This window comes from Onychostruthus taczanowskii, unplaced genomic scaffold, assembly GCF_017590055.1.
Source record: "Onychostruthus taczanowskii isolate IOZ18803 unplaced genomic scaffold, ASM1759005v1 scaffold3, whole genome shotgun sequence".
NCBI classification, from domain to species: domain Eukaryota; kingdom Metazoa; phylum Chordata; class Aves; order Passeriformes; family Passeridae; genus Onychostruthus; species Onychostruthus taczanowskii.
Genome location: NW_024500349.1, coordinates 11,555,362 through 11,578,469, shown reverse-complemented (window position 1 = coordinate 11,578,469; position 23,108 = coordinate 11,555,362). Strand labels below are relative to the sequence as shown.

Genomic DNA, 23,108 nt, shown 5'->3' with positions numbered 1-23,108 from the left:
TAATGGGGTTTGCAACTTCTTACTTTTTGTCTGAATTTGCCTTAGAGGTTTTCCTGTATGGCACAGCTTAGCCTTACCCCATGTGTTTGTCCCAGTGAGCTAAAGATAATGGACTGCAGAGAGCCAGAGGCTCATGGATCAGGGCTTCACACAGGCCAGCAATTTCCTGAAGGTGTATTGATGAGAGAGAGCTCTTTAAAATGGGATTGATTGATTGATTTACTGAAGAACAAATCTGTATAGCTTATAGCGTGTTTTGTTCCTTGGATGAAATCAGTGTAAGAGGAGCTTTCAGACTTTCACTGGCTGTTCTTTAACTTCCAAGGATTGTACATCCATGTGCTCCCTAATTCTTCCTTCACTGTGCTTGTGAAAGGTTTGAAGCAGTGTATTGCCCAATGTCAGTCTCCTGTAGGTGATGAGTGACCTAATTTCTAACTTTCCTCTGCGTCCCAGGCAGCAATTTACACTATAAATCATAATGTGTAATCAGGTGATGCTGTCTAACAACATTTCTGGTGTTTTGAATCAATAACAAATACTGCAGAGGTGTGGCACATCCTCAGAGTTAATTTAGATTTGCTTCTTGTCTTTTTTCCCCTTTTTAATGTTTTTTGGTTAATTTAATCTTTTAGCTCTAATAGTGTGTTATATCTAGTTCGGTGTTTCCCAGAGTTGTGATACATGAAGCTTGCTTTTTCTGAGGATTAAATAGCCAACACCCAGCTGTTATTGTAGACCCACCCTGACCTAGTCCAGTCTGGCTGGGCAGCACATCTGACCTCCAGTCTGGTTCTCGGAGTTCTTCTAGGAGTTTGCTAGGGCTGGGTAGACAGCAGCGTGTGCAAGCTGCTGCTGGTACAACGTGCTGTCATCATTTACATTGCATCTGCTGGAATCATTGATTTGGATTGTTGCACTGCTGAACAGAAAGAGGCATCGTGGCCATCCTGTCACTTTGAGAGCTGTTGAGTAATAATTCATGTTGGGCGATGGGAATAGATATTCAGGGCTTGTCAAGATTTTTTTTTTAATATAATCTCAGGAGGATGGGTCTGCTGGCATAAAATCAAATAGTCATACAACTGAAACAACTTGTTCTTTCTCTTAATTTTTTAGATGTGTAGGAAGTGCTTTTTTTTGCCAATATAAATGAGCTTATTACATAAACATGGGACAGTTGCATTTCAGATGAATGAATTTCAGAATTATGCAGTAGTTTGGCATGATCTGTTAAGTACACAGTGAGCTGAGCTTTCCAGATTAGCCCCTTTGAAATTATAATTGCATGGTGTTTCTCTTGGCGTACTGCTTCTACTACTAATTAGCTTTGTTTGATTTAGACTTTGATGGTCAGGCTGGGATTGTTAACATATGTTTCCTTCTACAAGTATGATAGCAATTAAGACTTACTGCTGCCACTAATGACTATATACGTGCTTAACTATATTAACTTACAGGTCAGCTGAGCAACAATGATCGACGGTTTAAATATCTGCTTTCAGAGTCAATTTATTTTATGTTTGTTTATGATTATTTACAGAAAGAATTGGATGTCATCATGGGCAGTGTTACAAGGGTCATCGCTGCTGTTCACTAAAACCCAAGGAAGTGGAACTGGCTGGGTAAGCCCAGGAACAACCCCCACCCTCACTGAAGTGTTAGTCATATAAAGCTCAGTAAACGAAAACCCTCTTATTGCAAGGTCTAAATACCTATATAGATACACCTAATACAGAAAAAAATACCTGTGTAGAAGTTGGCATAAAATAGTTTAACATAACCATAATGTAATTGTGATGTAGAGTAAGAAGAAAACCAGTTGTATGTATGTATTTTTGACAGGCAAGAAACTGATAACATTCAGGTGCTCCTTAGGCTTGAAGTTATTTTTCCATTCCAAATACTTTTGTGGTCTTTACTAATGTGTTTGTCTAAAGAGTTTGTGTGTTTTACCATTCTTGGAGATTTTTTGGTAAACAGTCCAGGTAATTTTGGATGTGATACACATAATAAAGAAAATAGTCTGACACATGGCTTCTTGCTTTGGCCTATTTGAGCATTGCAGTGTTGTTGTCTTATGATTTAGTCTTTGTCTTGCTGGATTCCATATTTTGTTTTAGTCTTCATAGTGCATGACGAGTACTTGTACTTATTTTCTTGGCTGATGAAGACCAAAAGAAACATCACACTGAAGATGATGATTATTCAATTTTTTGTCACCTCTAGTGCAGTAGCACTATCATTAAATTTGCTATGTTTATCCAGCTACATTCCTACATTAATAGGTATAGAAATGACTCTTTATCAATGGCTTTCATAGCCTCTTTTGGAGGTCTGACATTAAACTGTGTGGGTCTCCTGTAATAAGTAAAGACAGGCCAGAGCCAGTGTTCATTATTTCCATGTATTGTCATGTGAATTCCAGCAAAATTGCCTCTAACAGATCTGTGCTATCTTGCTGTGCTTTACTGGTCTTTCTACTTGGCTCAGTTTCTCCTGCTGTGCTTCATTATGGATAATGAATTGGAATTGACAATTCCTTTCTATAGTACTGAGTTTTTTTTCAGACCTGTAAATATATTTCCCCCCCCCTTCTACACAAGGGATGGTTGGAAAAAAATAGGTGAGGATGGATAAATAAAGTTTGGAGTAGAAGAGAATGAAAAAGTTCAAGTTGGGCAAGATGGTCAAGCAGAGGGAGGAAAGAAAACAATAAAGGTGAAAGGCATGAAAGAGGGTAAATTCCACTGTATGGCAGGGGGTGGATTTTGGTGACTTCTGTGATTGACTTTTGCAGCCAAAGATCCAAAAAGTGTTTCAGTTTTACAGCTATTAATAGGCATATTGCAAAGTAAAAGTTTTGCCTGTGTAGCTCTTAATTCAGGTGTGGCTGTAAAACAAAAGAACTGTCTTTTTCAGCTGCATATTGATATCATTAAAACACACAATGCTAAACTGTTCATGAATATATGATAATGTTGTAAATGGTGTGTGCCCAAATTAATTACCCATAAAATATAAGCTATAAGCAGAGTTGCATGATTTATGGGCACTAGTGTAAGCCATGTTATGCCAGATAGAATAATTGAAAAATAAATAAAAATCTTAACAAATAAATTTAAAAATATAAATGTGTAAATTCTTTTGATAATTTAAGTGGAGCAGAATTCCCATAGTCAGAATATTTCTGTGAGACACTATCAATTGTGTGTACTGTAAAGCACTAGAGTAGGGTCAGCAAAATAAATATCAAAAATACAAACAGAATAAAATTAAACTGGAAATATTAAAAGAGAATCTTTCTCAAGGACCTAATGTTTTACACCTGCATAATCATAGCTGACTTTGTAGATATGTAACTGAGTGTTCATCACACACTCTTCTTGGTCTCCATAGGCAATTTTTGTTTTTTAGGTATTCAAAATTCCACCTCACCTCTCAAACTTGTTCTGTGTCCATATTTTGGTAGGGTGAAGTCAAGTCTAAGAGTTTGACATATGATAAGAATTGCATTTCTTCTTCACCTTATGAGAATATTTAGCATTCATCTAGTGATTGATTTAACCATATCTTCTTTTTTTGTGCATTGTTTTTTGACTTCATCACTTTTCTTCCTTTTTCTCATCAAGTCATTTTGCCAAGGGGGCTCAATTCCTGAGCTCTTGCTCTCGCTGCTTTCTTCTTGGAAAAATGTTCTCAGTCATCGACCTGCTGTCACCTATGTAAACTCTGCCCAAGTTTCAGCTATCACTGTATGTGTTCTTGTTGCATGCCTCTTGTCACTGTAAGGCTATTTGCCACTAATCCTGAAAGTAAACTTGAATTGTTCCAAGATTTCATTTTGACATTTCATATAACAGCTCACGTGTCTTGTTTGCTGTTTTTGAAAGTCATCCAAGGTGCAAATTAACACAAGTTTATTGCAATAATCCTGTAATTGTTCCACTGGAACAAAGTAGAAAGCGTCCTGTTTCATTGGTACTAGAATTATAATCCCAAATTTGCCTACTATATGAACCACTAGTGCCTTGACTAATAAGCAGCATGATATTCTGAGTTTTTAAACAGATATTTTGTCTGATTCATTCTAACACAACTAATTTGGAATCTTTGTATGGTGCCTATATACCTTTGATACAATGGTGTACATGTTGTTTGATAATTCTAGCTGTAAGTGGAATATCCCAAAAATGTAAATGTTATGCATGAAGAGGTGAAAGGAAAAGAGCACAAGGATGTTCTGGCTATATTCCACATACAGAAAACTGATGTAAATTTGTAGGACTTCTATATGTAATTTAAGCATCTGTAGTTATGTTTTGAAAATGCCAAGCACAGAAGAGCTGCCTATCAAAAATTCATAAATTAACCTTGTGTCTAAAATGATGCAACTGTCTTTTTCTTGTTTGTGAAATTAATTGTTCTGTATGTGGAAGCCTGGAACAGATAACTTGTGAACAGTTTGGTAGCCTTGTAAAAGGCTACTTATTATAAGATGATCTGGATGTTTTTTAAAAGCATTTTTCACTCAGTTCTTGGTGTGAATGACATGTATTATTGTCAAAGTGACAGGGCTTCATAAAGCAAAGAAAATGGTAACTGCTTAGAAGGATTTATCTGTCAGCTTTCTGTAATAGGGCCATGTCCTCAGTGACAAGTATAGGGGTGGCAAACCAAGCCTGTAAACATCCCAAACATCAAGGAAATAGATCCTCTTCAAGATTCATCTAAGCAAACTCTTGTTGATGTTACACAACTGTGATTTTAGCCAAGGGTGTTGTGTACATTACAGTTCATCAATATTGGACTGCTCATTATGCAGGAGCTCAGATGCTTTTGTGTAAACCTTTTGCAATGCAAATGCTCCTATCAGTCTGGTTTAAAAACAATCCATCATTTTGCTGTGATGATGAAGAATATATTTTCTTCTTTTTTTTTTTTCCTTTTTTTTTTTTTTTTTTTCCCTGAAGCTGTAGTTTTGAAACTCCCCTGCCAGCCAAAAAGGTGCATCTGTCTCCACAGCCTTTTTTCCACAGTCCATACATGGATGAGGAGGACTTGGAATTAAAGCATCCTACCAAATCTAATTAGAAACAGAATTACAAGAATGTTAGGTGTCATTTGTACATCCAAAGTCTTCCCATAAATAACTTCCAGTTCTGTTTCCAAAGAATGCTAGAATGTGTGGTTTGTCCCTGTGCAGGCTTCCAGGACTTGGAGAAAATCCTGAAAAGATTGAAAAGGCCTTCTATTTATTGATGTCAATACATATCTTCAAGGCTGTCCTTAAGCTGCACAGCATCCTCTCTATCTAAAGCAATGAAAGCACCCTCTTCTTTCCAAAGTTACCTCTCCCATACAAGCAGCATGAGTACATCCCATGACTATGTTTTGTCTAAAAAAAAGTGTCAGAAGTGACTGTAGGACAGCTTCATATCTAGGACAGCTGGCAGCACTACATCTAGATCTCTCCCTCTTTCTGTCTTACACTGCTGCCCTTTCCAAAATGCCCAGACAGCTCAAAAGAGGAATCCAGAAAGAGTGGTCCAGTGCAGGTGTCTGCTCAATAAGAGCTGGATTTTCTCTTGACTGGTGCTGGCTAGGTAGCACTGTTTTGTGAAAGCAGACTTAATATCTGTGTGGCAGCAGATGCAAAAGGAAAGGCTTTTTTTTTGAGCTCTGTCAGCAGAATCTGCTGGCTTCAGGAGGGTTCAATTGCCTTCAGCAACCTTTTTGTGCAGGTTGTGTGAGCAGCCCTTTGCAGAACTTGCTCCTGAAAGCTTTAAGGAGGGAAAGAGGGAAATGGCTGCTGGACTCTCATTTTCATAGATCTGGGAGCAGAAAAGAACCTTGACAGGAAAGCTCAAAGGAGAACCTGCATGGTAAACTTAAAATGTCCTTGAATAAAAAGGTTGTGACAAGTATGCAATGTGTTGGTATTTAAGAAGAGCTTTGCAGGGTAGCTGGATTATTTGCCTGGGTTTCCCTGTCCTTGGCTCTCACACAGCAGTTTGGACAACATTTGAGAGAAGGAGTGGTAAAAGTCTTTTTTCCTTTTTGGCTTTAGTTTTTGCTTTTTTTCTGTGCTTCTTTGAAATGCTCAGGGGAGTCAGGCCAAAAAAGATGGGTACAGTGTAAAGCTGTAGGGGATAGTGCTGTAATCTGTCAGGTGTGGATTCAGCAAGCTAATGTAGTGGAGGGCTTTTCTTTTAATCAAAACAGCACTGACAGGTAACATTTTTTTTCTTGTTATGTGCTGATATCACCTGTAGCAAGTCCTGTCCTGTGATTCTCAGCATCATGTGGGCCATGGTTTTAACTAATCACCTCCCTGCCCCAATCCTGTAGAGGACTTTGGCACTAGTTTCCCGTTCTCTCCAGTGCCAAACTCTATAAATTGATTTAATTTTTTTTCCAACACACAGCAAGATTGATCTAGACTGCCAGGAAGTGCGTCCGGGACACTTTGGATGTGTGTGCAGCAGTTATGGGACTTTCTCTTGAAAGGGCAGCTGCTGCCAGAGCCAAAAATGGCCCAGAGATTGTTCCTGCAGACTCTGCTGCTGAGCTGGGCTTCTTTCAAAAGTTCTACTATAATTAATAAAAAATGTTCTTGGATGAGGTATCTGAGAATTAAGTTAAAAAGCAGAAGGTGGTGTGGATTTTTTTCCCAAGTGCTAATTGTCATCCGGTAAATTAGAAGTACAGCCCTATTCTGATATTTCATGGGGAAAATAAAGAAGTTAAGATGCTGCTTTCTGTTCAACACTTCATTGCCCTTAGGACTCTAGACGTGGAGATTTTCCAGCGGTAAACAGCCTTTCTGAAACATAATTAGCATTAATTAACATCCATGCTGGGAGTTTAATCAGAAGCAGCAGAGTAGTCCTGTTTTCTGAACCATCTTTTCTCCCCTTGGGTATGGCTGTTCTTGCACAGGCTGGAAACTTGTGTTTGCAGCAAGGAGCTTGTCCTGGGGCTTGGGTCCCCCAGAGCTGTCACAGGAACTGCACTCACACATCAAAGGCTTCGAGAAGAAATAAGAACATTTCTGGGGGAGCAGATGCTACAAGCTTTCCCTGGAACTACAGCAGGAAATTTCTGTGCTATAAATGAGGGAATTCCAGCTTTCCCTGTTCCATATTTTACTCGTGTCACTCGCAATTAGAACTTTTTGTTTGTGTGGGTCCACTGAACTGGTTTCCTTGAGGAATTACATTTCAAAGCTATGTGGTGTGTGTTGAAATCATAGTAAAAGTACTTTATTTTAAAAATTCTGATACCTGGTATAAATGTGAACGTAGGAGGTAAGAATAGATCCCTGAGGTTTTCCTCCAAATTGTTTGAAGGGTTACTTGTGGGTTATTTGGTCTTTAGTAGACAGACAGTGAGTTCTGTTTACTTGGTAGGACATGCTCCAGTGTTGCAATAGAAGCACTACAGAAAAGTGTAAAAGTGTCGGGGGGGTAAATATTTAAAAAAAATTATAAATAGAGAAATGTACAAACTTTGAGAGTGCCCTTTGAGTGTGCAGGGATGTGATTCTTGTCCAGCAAGCCTACTGTTTTTGGTTTGATTTTTGGTTTTATATGCAACCACTGATTAAGTGGCAGAATGTTTGGGGATGTTTTGTTCAGTTACTTATTAGCTGGTTTTGTTTAAAGCTTGGGACTATCTTGGCTAAAACCAAGCTACAGTCAAATGTTGTATGGACTTCTACCATTTGTAATAGGAAAAAAAAAATCCCTGCTGGAATCTGACTGGCATTTAAATTTGTGGAATTTTGAGGGCTTTAAGCTGAGCAGCTTGTAACAGACATGCTTAAAGATTGTTCTGTGGAAGGTTTTTTGTTTTCCTGGTGACATACTTGTTGGTTGGTGGCAAAGTACTGTATCTGGTCTAAGCTGTATAGACTATAAATAATACGTATTATATTTAAAAGATTATAAGACTGTAAAGAATTTCCTCAGGTTTAATTTTATCATCACTGTTCGTAATTTTTTCCAGAAGTTTGGTGTTAATCAGTCTAAGCCAGAATTTACAGTGGATCTCAAAGGGGCTTTGATTGATTGGGCCTCGAAGGACAAATCCAGCAAAAAGAATGTTATTGAGGTAAATTATCTTATTTAAATACAGACTTGTATGCACTTCAATTAGCAATGTATGAAATTTTCTTTAAGCTTAAAATTAAAAACTCATAAAACTGAATTTTATCTACTTCTACCTGCTTAAATGTAACTGTTAGTACCTGCAAGAAATGTCCATTTTTAATATGTCTGTATGGGATATGCTTTACAATTTTATGCAGACTGTTAATGGCTGTTCTCACTGGTAAATGTTCTTCAGTGTCAGTCTGTGTATTACCTAACAATTTTGCCAGTGAGAAGTTTAATTTGATTTAAGTGATTTTCCTTTTGAACTGTAAAGTGTTTATCAGTTCTGATGATGTCTGGTTTTATTTCTTTAAAGCTAAAAACCCGCCAAGGCACTGAGCTCTTAATTCAATCAGATAATGACAGCTTTATTAATGAATGGTATAAAGTTCTTAACTACACCATCAATAATCAGGTATGTATTTATATCATGATGGTTCTATTTTCATGGTAATATTATTTAGTAAACTAATTGATATAACAATTTCTAAAATTTTGCATCTTCATTTACTGATTTTCTTGAGAGCAGGCACGTGTTTGAGGATATGGCAGTTCCTGGTGGTGGTGAGTGAAATATAATTAATAGTGGCAAAGGGAAAAAGATGGTCCACTGGCTTAGGATGCAGGAGGTGTGGGCTGACATCCATCTCAGAAATGAACTTATTTCTGCAGCCAAATACTTGTTCTGTCTCAGTGACCTGAAAGGTTCTGATAGAGAGGGAATGAAAGGGGGAGGATGGCCAAGGGACAACTTATTGACATACATTTATTAGCATTTGATACTGCTCTTCACTTACTATGGCTGCACTGAAGTGCAGATTAAAAGTCCTGGCAAAATACTGTATTATCTCTTCTCATCTGACAGCACAATGCCAAGTATTTAGTTATCAGAGAAGTGCTCAAGCATTTGCTTGTGATACTGCCAAATAGGATTAACAATTTTTTAATTCAGAAGTTGGAGGAGATCTTGGAGAAAACACTGCTCTCTATCAAGCTTACTTCTTTGTATTCTTACTTTTTAATAGTTCCAGGCTTGTCTGCTGTCCATAAGCTCAGTTTTGTTGCTTTCAATGCTAGTCAGTTACGGTCGATGCTTTGTGTGAGGAGACGCGAATCTTGACTCCATGTTTCAGAAGGCTGATTTATTACATTATGATATATATTATATTAAAATGATATACTAAAAACTATATTAAAAGAATAGAGAGAAAAGGATTCATCAGAAGGCTAGAAAGAACAGGAATGGAATGAATAACAAAGGCTCCTGACTCCCAGAGTCCGAGCCAGCGGGCTGTGATTAGAAATAACCCACCTGCACCAATCACAGATGTACCTGTTGCATTCCATGGCAGCAGGTAGTTATTGTTTACATTTCTTTCCTGAGGCTTCTCAGCTTCTCAGGAGAAAAAAATCCTAGAAAAGGATTTTTCATAAAATATCATGGCTACAGTCAGTGGTTTTAATTTCTCTTAGCTCTGTTAGTGCTTTTCATGTATGGGTGTTTTCTACCAAAACACAGCAGGCTAATATGAATGGTTGAGTTACTTTCTGAGCACTTGTAGTTTAGGTTCCTAATCTGCTGTCTCCTGGTATGGAAATGTCATGGCCCTTAATAACCAGGCAAGGCAGTGTCACCCAGTCACTCAGTGACCCCTTCTCCTGTCTGCTCTGTGTAACACAACTGAGGCCACTTCTTCCCTGCTTAAGTATGAGTGAAGATGGAAAGGCTGAGATATGCTGAGATATGAGGTATTACATGTTAGGTTGAGGAATGGTGGAATAAGGAGAGTTTATCAGCATTCTGGAGGAAGTGGTGATGTATACTGCTGGGAGCTGGTAGCCAAGAGACCCAAGACTACAAGGCATAAATCAAGAAAGTGCATTAGACTACCTGATAATTTGAAGCACTTAGGCTTTGGGTACAAAAATCCATCAGATCTGAAGCCAACTTTTAATTTTGGAAAGTTTATGGTGATAGTAGCTGTGATCTCTTTCCCATGGCCGAGGTACTATTGCTAGCATGACAAGATCTTCCTCAAAAGAAAGGGCAGATCTGATTCTGTTCTCTTTGCTCCCTCAGGCTGCTGTTGTGGCAATATCCTCTACAAGAGGAACATGCAAAGGATGTGGCTGCTCTTTTTTTAAACACAGAAATTTCCACGTTATTACTTTAGACATGTTGCATAGCACAAACTAGATCCCAGGTGACTTTTTTCCAAAGCATTTAACAGTTTAAAAATGCTCCAATCCTAAAAAGCTTTGAGGGCTCTTGAAGAGTGGCAGAGGATCCTTAATGGGGACATTATTTGGGCAGTTGAATATATTGATCTGTGATGTGTAAAAAGGCTATCCAAGGCTTTTGAAAAGGAACAGGAATGAAGGTGTTTAAAGTTAACACTGCCCTACAGGTAAAAGTACATCGTAGTCCAGGAAGTCATGCTGCTGCTCAGTGCTCTGGAGTGCACAACCTTGCCTCATTTTTAGGGTTTCCTTCCTTGTAAAAGAAAGCACTCTGCAGTCAGATTTTGGCAACTGCTTGGCAGTCCAGTTCACTTCATTTGAAGTGAAGTAAGACACACAGTTTGGGAAGGGAATATGTTGTTCTGAAGCTGAAGAAGTTTCTTTCCCCGTTTCCTGGTATGTCTGCAGTCATGCACGTAGCCTGGGCTGCAGGTAAGATCAGCAGACTCTGCTATGTGCCTCCACGCTTCATCATGATCTGTGTTTTCACTTGTCAATGTTTAATGAGAATATGCTGAGATAGCAGGAACACTGGGAAAGAATTCTAGACACTGGTACACTTATTTTTCAGAGTGAATTCGGTGTGTGTGTTGACAGTAGTGAGATTTTCCAGCGAATAGTTCAATTTTCTATTAAGAAAATTGTACTTATAGGGAAAACAAATTGGGTAAATGTTCTAGAAATTTTTTCTGCTCTTTCAGTCAGGCATTTCTGTGGCAGACCATTAAATAGCTGATGTTTGCCTCTTGGATTTGGAAAATAAGCCCAACCAAAAATAATTTTTGTTATTTATTGGTTGATGTAATGAAGTGCTATCATGAAAGTCTGGTTGTACTTTGTTCAGTGTCCAGCAACATTTTCTTTATTGAGTCTTATGATGAAATAGTGTTTCTCAGAGTTACTCACTCTGCAAATCAGAGTGGTGTTGTCCCTGAAGATGTTTAACACCTAGAGTTCAGGAAAGAGCAAACTGGATGTCATTATAGGGAGAAAAATTGTGTATTGTAGACCTGTCTGCAGGAAATGTGTGTGTTAATTCTGTATTTTCTGAACTGGCAAGCTGAGCACGGCCTATCTTCTTAAATCCAACAGGTAATAGAGTCTGATGAAGCATTAGATGATGAGGTACCAGATTCCCCCGGAGTGGAAAAACAAGACAAAGAGAAAGAGAAAGAAAATAAAGACTCTAAGAAACTTCGTTGTGAGTTGAAAATTTTCCATTAATTGATTCTACCAATGGCAGTTTTCATTTTCTGCATCTTCAGTATTATGTGTAAATAGGGAAGAATTCAAAAGGACTGCTAAAAATGAAACCATTGAAGTTTGGAAACAATCTTAATATAGTTCATTCTACTTCTTGATGCCACTTGGTAAATTTTCTTCCATATTTTATTAATCATACTTCAAAAAAGGAAGAAGAAGAAAAGAAGTGTGAAATGTATTTAGCTCCTGTTGTATGACACATTTAAAACATGGGAAAAGCAGTGGTGAAATTAATTATTTTCAAGGTGTTGTCAAATGTACAGAAATAGTATCTGACTTACCAGGCAAACTGTTTTCTCTCCTTTCCTTCCAGCCTCTGTATGTAATTTTCAAAAATGTATTTATTTCTTTCAAGATAGTTAACCTAATGAGAGGCAGGACTGGTTTTGAAACATATCTGCATTTTTAAATTTCCACATCAATTCCATATGTAAGCTACTGTTTAGTTGGCTTTGCAAATTTTTGGTGACAGGGTTGTCTCTTGGTAGTTTGAGAAATGGATGGTATTTACAAGGAGTTCCAGAAAGTTAAGGAAAAAGTTAGGGATGAGTTGCAACTTCGAGTAGGTTTTTTGTGTGTTGGAGCATAATTTTTTTTTTCTTTTAATGTTGGTTCCTTGGCTGATAAATGCAGTGTTGGTTCTGTGGGTAGTAATGCTAAATATGTTTCTCTTTTCAGCAGTGAAAGCACCCAGCAATATAGACTCCACAGATCAGAAAAAGACCAAAACGAAGCTGAAGAAGTTTCTTACACGGCGCCCTACATTACAAGCTGTCCGTGAAAAAGGCTACATTAAGGGTAAATGAACCTTTTTAACCAAGGACATAATTTGAAAAGCTGAATTTAGTAGTTGATGTGTAAAATGGGGTTAAAATGGTCTAGTTTCAGAGTAAAATACATGTGTATAGTTGGTTTAACAAAAGTCTTGGATGTATAGTGGAACTGGTGATTGCTGTACTTCTGAGTGCTGTGACTAGCCATTAAACTGCTCGGGGGATGCCTCTCCTTCGGCTCAGTGCTGGCCAAACTGCAGTGAAAACTGGGGGCCCAGGAGCCCGTTTGGACTTGGACTCTCTAGCTAAGAAGCACTGCATTCCACCCTTCTGAGCTGGAAATCCAGATATCTGACCCTCATTTGTGCAAACAGGAAAGAACAGTCCTTTGGGTACAAAGCTGAGTGCGTGTGCTCACCCGTTTCACAAGGGTGTTGTAGTCTGTGTGGAACCAGACAATCATGTGCCATATCATAAGAAATTAAATATTTGGGAAAACCAGGATGAGGTTACATGAGTCTTAACTTAAACATCTTTTTCCCATTACCTTTTTTGAATGTTTACATTGTTTTAATTGTTTCACAAAGAGTGTTACAGATACTCTTGAATCAAAGTTATGAAAGATTTCTTTTTGTCACACTTGTAGAAATTTGAGAGAACAGTATTTGCACAGGTTTAAGTTAATGTGTTTGTGTATACTATTGACTTGGTACTCATTGTAAAACTTTATTTATTTATTTGTATGCTTTAGCAGGACTTGTAGGTGGTGTTCTACTAGGGTCAAAATAGCATATGGGTAGGCAAATACCAGACCAAATCCTACTGTGATTTGCCTCACCGCATACTTTAACAGGTGTGCTTCTGTTGCATGTGGCATTTGATATATTTGTGTATCTGCAAATATAATTTACTTGTAAATGATGGAAATTTTGTTTGGAATAAGGGAGCATTATTCCCAGACTTTGACATTTTGCTCTGCTTTACAACTTAGTATTCATGTCATGGCTCAGTGACGTAACTTCTGACCTTGGCAACAGTGAACACTAAGCCAAGTTTAATTTGTACATGTGCGTGCTAATGATTGGATTTTTAATAAAGGCATTAAGGAATGAGGAGTTTGGTTTTTATTTAAAAGCATGGTGTAAGTTTTAAAAGTTGGATGGGCAGTGTACAGCTTTACATTCATTGTATGAATGAAGAATACAGAAGTCTTCATTTAAAAGCCCAGTCTACTTTTGTGACTGCTGCAGAACAAGCTTAGTAAATGGAAAGCTTGGCAAATCCAGTATGAGCAGAAAAATTAGTGAAAAGTTCTGGAAGAAAAAATCCACTTGAAACAGCATGCACTAAGTGGAGAAGGAACTGTGTTAAAGATTTGTTACATGGAAAACCAAAAGTACAGACATTACTTTTAAGATGTGAAGAAAAAATACTACTTCTGTATATGCTGAAATTATTGAAGTCGAAGGCAATTGTAGGAAATTACTTTGTTACATGCTACTATTTTCTTCTGCTACCTAATCTGCATTGCTTTACCTGCCACAGCTGCATGCTAGCCTGGCTTTCTGCTGCGTGGGCTTTTTCAATCCTTTGCTACTGATTCTGCTTATAAAGCTCGCTGCGTGAGTAGCTGCCACAGCACCGAGGTGGTGTGGACCACTGGCCTTATCATGTCTAGCTAATAATGCCATTAAATGCCCATTTTTGTACTGTAAAATTGGTTTGGTGTGCTGTTTGGGTTTCCCAAAGCACTAGTCAAGATGCAAGCGTTGTTAATCTACTTAAATTATTGAACAAGAACAATGGGCTAGATGCTGTGCATGATGCAAATGCAAGAGCAGTCTCTCTTTTGCAGAAGCTCTGAAGTAAGATACACCAGATTCTGTGAAGATGGCCACTTATGTAACAGAGTAAACAAACCAACAAACAACCCTTCCCTTTAAGAGTGGAATCTTTGCTTCTCAGTCACAAGACCCCATGTCACCCTCATGCATCTCTGCAGAAGAGGCCATCTATTATTTGGGCAACTTTGCTGAAAGCCATAGAAATGGATCTATCAAATGTTTTGGTGATAACAATCTGAGCAAGAAGAATTGACAAGCTGCTAAAATTCACTGAGACATCGCAAGATTCTCCTCTCTGTCCAAGCTAATTTTCATTTTTGCTCCACTTTATGATGGGAAATATTCCCCCTGGATTGTGTAGTTTTGAAAATAAGATTCAGATTTACCATTGCCCATAAATATCTGTATTTAGATTCTGACCTTGCAGCCAGGTTGCCTATGCATGGTCAGATTTGCATCCATTCAGAGCTCTGCGGTAGAAATCTATCATTTACAAATTTGTGTCAGAACTTAAAAATGTCAGAAGACTCTACAATAAAGTAAATTAATATATAATGCTGTGTTAAACAGTGGGTGCAGTGAAAGGTGACATTTTGCAGGGTTTTTTCCCAAGCAATGCCAAAAGCTTTCACTCTGGTTAAAGTTCACTATCTCTTTGAATTTTTAACAAAGATTGCAATAAATGCATGTTGAACTTGGGACAGGAATGGAGTGTAACAGGACACATTTGAATCCATTGCATTTCTTATAACATTATTGACGAAATGACTCTTAAAAGTATCACCTGATGGATTAAAAGGATTTCAGTGGCAAAACTTCCTTTCTTGGAGGCTCACGTTTGTGTAGCTGCTGACTCTCTTCTTACTGGGAGCTTTTCTCGCTGGGAGCTGCTGAGAACTCTTTTCAAAACTTTCCTATTTCCTCTCCAATGCTGCGACAATTGTATCCAGTAGACTTTGCCCTTTGTAGAGGTTTGTTTTAACCTGAACTAGTTCTGTCACTTGTGCCTGTTCCACTGTAAATCAGTCTCTTTACTTGGTTCCAGATCAAGTTTTTGGTTCAAATCTCACCAGCTTGTGTCAAAGAGAAAACAGCACGGTGCCAAAGTTCGTGAAGCTGTGCATTGAGCATGTTGAGGAACATGGTATGGTTGAATTTTTTGTTTACAAATCTCTCTAGCTCACCAGCCTTAATGTTGAACGTTTTAATCTTAAAATGCTGTTGGTTTATTTGGGGAAGATAATCTGAAACTTGTACCTGGAGTTAGCATTGGGTTTTCAAGGGTGAGGACATAGGTGGGATCCATAGTGGGAAGAGGGGAGGAAATCTTATGTCTGAGAAACTAATCTGCTTCAGTATATTTCAAACTGAGGAAAAGGCAGGACAGCCTCCTGGCAGCAAGGCTCCAAAGGAAGAGGGATTACAAGAAGTAGTAGAAGAGCTCAGCTCATCAAGTTTTTTTTTTCAGATTAAAAGTGAGACTATTGAAATGCAGCTATTCATTTTTGGAAGGTTTAAGCATGCTAACAGTCACTTCTGTTAAAACTTCCTTGAAATGAACTTTTAGGAAAAAGTTCTGTTCCTGCTCTGTGTATGCACTGACTGCCAGAAGACCAACCTGTTGGTTTGATGCCCTTCAGCCAGTTACACAAATTGCTATATTTTATGCGATTCTTGAGATTATCAGTGTCCACATTGACTCAGTTTTTGTTTGTTTTGATTGAAAATATGTATTTCCTACCTAACAACTGAGAACACTTTGTTTCAAAGCTACATGTGACATTCTGGCTTTTCTGCTGTAAAGCACACCTTCACATTTTTGCTGAAAATTTGTTGGTTGTGACTCCAGACTTGGCTGTAGTCTCTGTGGGTTTTCTTGCCTGTTTCTTGCTGTTGTGTTTACCTTATCTCTTGGAAAAGATGACTGAGAGGGGATTATGGAATCTCCATAATCATCATTCAGATATTTACCAGTTCGTTAATCTGAGAACATGCCCTTGAGTATCAGGGTAAGTTTTACAGGGAAATACATGTGAATTCTAAGGCATCTTCCATGGGAACTTCATTTAGCCTGTAGTCCTCTTTGTCAATGCTTCTATCTTATGGCCTGGGAGGGGAGAAAAACTGCTTCTCTTGCATTACTCCAGTTTGACAAACTGCCACCTTGCTTGTGGCTGCAGGCTTTACTCCGTTTGTGATCTAAAGATTGTGAGAAAGGAGTTATTTTTCTTTCTTCCTTTTTTTTTTTTATTTTATTTTTTTTTTTTTTTTATTTTTTTTTATTTTATTTTTTATTTTTTTTATTTTAAAGGCAGGACTGCAGTGAAGATAGTGAAGTTTTCCTTTTTTAAATACCTGAGGGAGAGCTGACAGAAATGAACAGCTTTTTTTTCCTACCTCTCCAACTCTTCCTCCTTCTACCAATACACTTCAAATCAGTTCTTTCTGTAAAGGAATGACTAGTGGATTTTGGGGAAAAGGGATATGTCAGATGGTGCTGGTAACTGTGCTGTGTTGCATCAAACAACTCCTTGAGGAGCTACAGGGACTTGCAGGTATTCTGGCAACACTCACCCTCTCAGTGGCACTGACTCACCTATTGCATCCAAGTGGCTTCTCAGATAAATTCTTTACCTCCTAATCACTGCTGAATAACTGCAGTAGCAACTACAGAGACACAGTTTTCTTCTTTTCTGGTCAAGTGTGCAGTCCTGTAAAGCCCTGTAAGGGCTGCCCATTTTAGTTCTGTAGGCTGTTGGGTAGCTCTGAGCGTGCATGTGCATCATTCCTTCTCCATGTGGGCCTGGTCACTTGACAACTTTCAGATGCTCTCTATGCATGACTTGATTGGGTTTTCCTTAACCATACATTAAAAATTGAACATTGTATCCACAAAATACCTGGTTATTGCATGTTGGACTCCCATGTATTCCCTGCCCACCCACCAAGAGCATCTTAAACAAGACATCTGATCTCATCTGGAAAACTTGGAGCTGTTGCCTCATTACTACTTGAATATGAAGTTTTAGAGATTACTTTGACCTCGATGCTGCCAAACTTGTGTCAGCAAATTAAACCCCCTCTGTTTTATATGCCCTGTCCATCAAAACAAGCTAGTTTAAGTTTTTACTTCTTTGTTACAAGGTGGGTTTCCTTTGCTTTAATTTTGCTGAGTAGACCTATACATATATAAGTTATTAAAATGGATTTATCCCTTTGTTTCAGGATTAGATATTGATGGCTTATACAGAGTTAGTGGCAATCTTGCAGTGATACAGAAGCTGAGATTTGCAGTCAATCATGGTAAGCTTTCTCCAGTTACATTACAATGGCATATATTTTCAGATTGTTTGAGTCCATAGAAAGCTAAGGAAAAAGATTTCTCTGTAGTAGATCACGAGAAATGACAGTCATCCTCGAAGTAAAGTTACTTTAGAATTATAGAGCTGACTATGTAACATACATTACTTGAAAAACCTGATATTCTGGAGGTTTACTTTCGTGTGGACCATAGAGGCATTGCTAGAACAGAATTCTAAAAAAAATATGGTAATAGAATTTGAGGTAGGGGAATTATTTCAAACAAAATAACTCACCACCTTATGGAAAAACAGTAAGCATGTTAAGCTTTCACTAGCATGAAAATTGTAAGTTTATGGTTTTTTTAAGTGAGATTTGCTATTGCCTTTTAGTGGGGGGAGGGCTGAGCTCCTCTTCACTGTACTCTGTATGTAAAACCCTTTCTTCTGGCAGTATCTTACTGTAGCCCATCCAGAATCTGACCTCTCGTTTCCTGATTGACAGAATCTAACAGTAAATTTTGTGTTATGTCAGCAGCTCCTGTTCCCTTCTGGAAAATGCCCTAGGAGTAGGGGAACTGTATGTAGTGCAGTAGGCAGAGTTTAGCCATCTCCATCTGCTGCTGCAGCTCTGTATCCCAGATTGGGATACGGAATGTGCTGAAGTAGAGCAACTCTTCCCTGCTTTGAAATCAATAAATACAGAAGATAGTTGAGTTTATTAAAAAAAAAAGAGCTTTTATAGTCAAAGTATTATCATTAATTATTTCTTTTTCTCTCTCAGATGAGAAGCTGGACTTGAATGACAGCAAATGGGAAGATATACATGTCATTACAGGAGCTCTAAAAATGTTCTTCAGAGAGTTGCCAGAGCCGCTGTTCACTTACAACCACTTCAATGACTTTGTCAATGCAATTAGTAAGTCTGTAGAACTTGCATATGGTGTTTGATAAGTCCTGTACAATTCTAAAAATTATTTGGGACGTAAGAATGATCTGGTTGTGAAGAGGGTGACTTGTCTGGAATTGCCTGTCCGTGCTGCCGGGGCCGGCCGGGAGGTGGCAGTGTCCTATCTCGGATTGGCACTACAAACCGTGGCTTTCCCTCCCAGCCTCTTAAATTTTATGCTCAAGCTTTAAACAAAAATACTGAACTTTTGTTTCTCAACCTCACCCTTTTGCAGAGCAAGAACCAAGGCAGCGTGTCCCTGCTGTTAAAGATTTAATCAAACAGTTGCCAAAACCAAACCAGGACACGATGCAGGTACTCTTTAGACACCTGAAAAGGTAAGTAACAGATAGAAGGAAAGGCTTTGCGTTGCTAATCCTTCCTTAAAGATAAAGAATTCAACTTAAAGTACCAAGTGAATGTTCTTACTGCATTTTTTGATATTGGACTTGATAAAAGCATGTATCAGTCTGTTTGGATATGAGATTGCAGAGCACCAGACTTGAGACAGTATGTTGCATAGTTGTGATGTTTGCTGCCAAGTCCTTTAGAGGGACTGTGAGAGGACCAAGAATGACGTTTCAAAACAAAACTTTTTTCATAGAGAGGGGAATTACAGCAACTGTATGTCCTAATAGCAAGACTACTCATTAAATAAATACTCTGAATAGCCATTTGCTTTGGGATGTGTCTTTTTCTGTCATCTTGTTGCCCTAACACTGATAAATCTCTTCTTGTGTACTGTTTTCTCTTTCAGAGTTGTAGAAAATGGAGAAAAGAACCGAATGACCTATCAAAGTATAGCAATAGTTTTTGGTCCAACCTTATTAAAACCAGAGAAAGAGACTGGTAACATAGCAGTCCACACAGTGTACCAGAATCAGATTGTAGAGTTAATTCTGCTGGAATTGAATTCCATCTTTGGACGCTGACATTTTTCTTGGAGAAGAAACTGGAAGTGATGGGTTGGCAGCAGTACTCCATCAGAAGGAAAACCTCTTGCTGTATATGATGTTTTATGTTTGTGGACCAAGCCGCAACTTGTTTTTTTGCACTTTTTGGGAGGGGAGAAACAGGAGAAATGTTTGACCACTTTAATGCAAATTAAAGACAACACTTCAGATTTCTTTGAAAAGTTCAATATAAAAAATGAATTGAAGAGTTTATAGTTTGCCTTTTTAAAGTATCATTGGAAAAATTTAATATAGGTTCATACACTGGATTTCTTGGAGAGTAAAACTAATAATCTCAGACTGGATAATCTGGAATTTAATCTCAAAATTCTTCCATATGATGGGGAAAAGTCTACATTTTTCCCAGTATGGAAAAATTCAGTGAAGTTACATCTTAAGCTTGTTTATTACAACGTACTTAGATCTGTATGACAGTTTTCCAAGGGGTTTCTGCATGCCGTGACTGTCCTAGACTTGTGCTAACAGTTTGGTTTAGTTGTTCAAATCTAATTCTTCTCTTGATGTCTGCTGCCCTCTGTCCTTCTTTTTCTCCTGTTTTTCTGTTGTTGGGGTTGTTTGGTTTTTTTTTTTTTGTCTTGTTTTTTGTGGAGCTTTTTTTTTCTTTCTTTTTTTGTTTGTTTGTTTGTCTGTTTTTTGGATTTTTTTTTTTTACTTCTTTCTTTCTTTCTTTCATCCTTTTTTTTTCCCCAGCAGCCTCTCTGGAAGTTCTTTGCTGCTTCATAGAGCAGCACACTATTACACTATTTCAAACACTGAACTTGCAAGAATATCCAGAAGTGGTTATTTGTCGTGGGGCATAATAGAAGTAATATTTAATAAACATGTTCATTTTTTCAGGGTATGTCCTAAGTTTTGTGTTATACTGATCTAAAGCTAAAGTCCTAAGTAAATACCGACTGTAACACTGTACTGAGTTCTTGGTATAATGCTGTGGTAGTGGAAGCTCATTCTTGATGTAAATACAGGCTGTCCTTTTGATTCCTGTATATAAGTCAGTTCCTGTATAGTTTAAGAACACTTTAGTCACACATTTCTAATCATGGGTAGATGAGCTACAGTAGCATAATGTTTCCAGTGGATGTCTGGGTTTCAGCAGGGAAACAGGTTATGGGGAGGGAGGGAGACCTAACTGTGTGCACTTTTAGATGTTAATTACATTTGCGGGCAAATAACTGTAATGCAAATGGTACTGGAGAAATACTGAGTGTGCTTGCTAAATTGTTAATGCACTACAAGAAGAGCCTTTTAGATTATTTAATATGTACAGGATACATTAGAAAAATGTATTATGAATTCTAACATCTGCAGATAGTGAAAGTCATGTTTTGATAGATGTTTGATGGAATCCACTATGCTAAATTTAAGATTTTCTTTTTACATTAATGTAGAATAATTTGTAAAATTGGTTTTGAAAGATTTTGTTACAGGGAGCATGGTCTGCTGAAGATTTTTTTAAATGTATTTTTCTAGACTAACTGCTGTATCTGACATATTTGTTATGTCTAACCTGAATAAAGAAAACCAATAGTTCTTTTAGAGTTTACCATACCCACTTCAGACAACACGAGCCCCCTTTAAACAAGACCAATGTATCTTACCCCTTAGCATGGATGGATACCACTTGTGACAAAGAGCTGTCACACTGGACTGAACTATGAATGCCTACTTTATAACCTGACAATTTTAGGAACTTCCCCATCCCCTTCTTTAACAACTTGAATTCTAACATGAGGTTCAGAGAGGGCAGTAGTAATTTATGGATATAAATTTGCAGTCTTTAAAACACATCCCAGCTTGGAGCCCGCTGTACAGGAAACAGTTACGTTGAGGAGGGGATTGTGTCAGTAGCCTTGGGTCTGCTGTGTCCCTCTCACACACAGCCCTGGCTGGCAGCAGAGGGGATGTGTGGTGACACACTGAGCTGTAACCAGACTGATGGTACGAGAATTTCACGAGCATAGGGCTTGCATGAAAAGTTTTTGGAGATGAGCGAGAAGATTAGTAACCTTGTGGCTTTCTCAGTGTCTTCTTGTGGTGATGGTGAAGTCTTGTGGTTTGTTGCAAAGCGACCTGGGTGAGAACTGTGAAAGCCCTGTCTCAGAGGTGTGCTGTCAGCCTCCCTCTGGGCTGTCACACCGAGCAGTGCTGAGCCTGTGCCCTAACCTACTGGAAAATATCGACAGAGTTGGAATCTGTGGCTGTACAATATTCAAACCCTGCCTTTGGCTGTAAAGGAGGAATTCCTGCTGCTACATGAGAGGGCTTGTTCACCGGTCACCTTTTGTTGCGAGTGTTACCTTGTTCAAAGGAAGAATGCCTTTTTAAAGCAATTTGATTATGAGGATGTCACACTTTTCCTTGTATTCCCCAAAAATAAAGCATTTTGTTATTACAGTATCTAGTATGGTTTTGTGCAGTGAAGTTGTCTTAATATTCTAATTTTTAGTTTGGGGTGGGGAGAAGATCTTTTTTAATTGGAAGAGTTGTAGGCAAACACGTGAGACATTCAGGAAGAGGAGGAAGTCCAAGCTGATGGTACATTTGTTGTGACCAACATGAAACTGTACATGTCACCACATTGGGTTTCTTCAGTGCTTGAAAGATCTTGTCTGGTTCCTGCAGTTAGCTTTCTTTTAAGTAATCAAGATGAGGGATCTGCACAAACACATCAGGGGAAAGCTATGTGTATCAGATAAAACAGTTAATTTTTAATATTCCTCAGTTCAGGCTTTAGATCAGATTTGGTTCTGGTTTAAAATCAGTTTAAAGCCTGAATATAAATTTTCTGGGGCCATGACCACTCAAAGGATACTGAAGGTCCAACATTATGTATTGGTGCCAGCTGAAATTTTTGTTCCAGCACTAGAGCTGTGTTCAGCTACACAGCAGTAGCACCAAGCACCTTTCAGCCATGCTTGATCTGTGCTGGTTACAGGTTTCTTCACTTTGAAGCTGGAGAGTGAAGTGGACACAGACAAGGCAAATATGCAGTCATTTCATGTAAACTAACTTTTTAATTCGGAGTTGCATGCAGGAAGCTTTATTTACTTGCAAGTGGATAGTCCTGCTTACTGTCCAGGCTCAGGAAAGCCTCCCTGTTTTCACAGAAATCCATGATAAATTCCCTTTGTACTCAACTCCCTGTGTCCTGGCAAGCAAATCCTCACTTTGCAGCATGAGAGAGAAGGGAGTTTATAGTTATAGGTAACACAGTATCAGTTTATTCCTAGGCAGAGCCCTGCCTTTTTTCCCCTTGCAGGGAACAGCTTTATTTAGCCCTAAAGTAGTGATATTTTCCGAATCAATTGGTTAATTCATAAGGCATAACGTAACCCAGGCACAGTAGGGCATTCTGCCGGGCCCAGGGGGAGGGACAGCATGTCTGATGAGGCTGCCTGCAGCCGCTGGGGAGAGGAGAGCTCCTCTGAGGAATCTTAATTAGCCTCCACAATTGGGAAGTTTTGTGGGCAAGCAGCTGGTAGGACTGGATCAGGCCTTTACAAAAGTAGCCCTATGTGAATGTGGGGCTTAAATGAACATTTCCCCCCTCCTCCAGCTCCCCCAGCATTCTTGTAAACAGAGCACTTGTAAAACAAGCTCACACTGTGT

The 23,108-nt window shown here is 38.5% G+C and overlaps 1 protein-coding gene across 11 annotated transcripts in view; it reads left to right on the top strand.

The window, feature by feature from the left end:
• ARHGAP12 (Rho GTPase activating protein 12) overlaps positions 1–21,897 on the top strand; it is a 75,502-nt gene extending 53,605 nt beyond the window's left edge. For 7 of the 11 annotated variants that reach the window (XM_041408557.1, XM_041408556.1, XM_041408554.1 and 4 more), the window contains 11 exons: positions 1,544–1,625; positions 3,633–3,755; positions 8,011–8,115; positions 8,473–8,571; positions 11,490–11,598; positions 12,339–12,458; positions 15,323–15,421; positions 17,503–17,580; positions 18,361–18,495; positions 18,761–18,863; positions 19,283–21,897. In XM_041408557.1, coding sequence (XP_041264491.1) covers positions 1,544–1,625; positions 3,633–3,755; positions 8,011–8,115; positions 8,473–8,571; positions 11,490–11,598; positions 12,339–12,458; positions 15,323–15,421; positions 17,503–17,580; positions 18,361–18,495; positions 18,761–18,863; positions 19,283–19,457 — 1,228 coding nt within the window. In that variant the 3' untranslated portion in view covers positions 19,458–21,897. Of the gene's footprint in view, positions 1–1,543; positions 1,626–3,632; positions 3,756–8,010; positions 8,116–8,472; positions 8,572–11,489; positions 11,599–12,338; positions 12,459–15,322; positions 15,422–16,588; positions 16,833–17,502; positions 17,581–18,360; positions 18,496–18,760; positions 18,864–19,282 lie in introns of those variants that run through there. The other 4 variants (XM_041408553.1, XM_041408551.1, XM_041408549.1 and 1 more) reach the window with 3 other exon arrangements.
• The last annotated feature ends 1,211 nt before the right edge of the window (positions 21,898–23,108 follow it).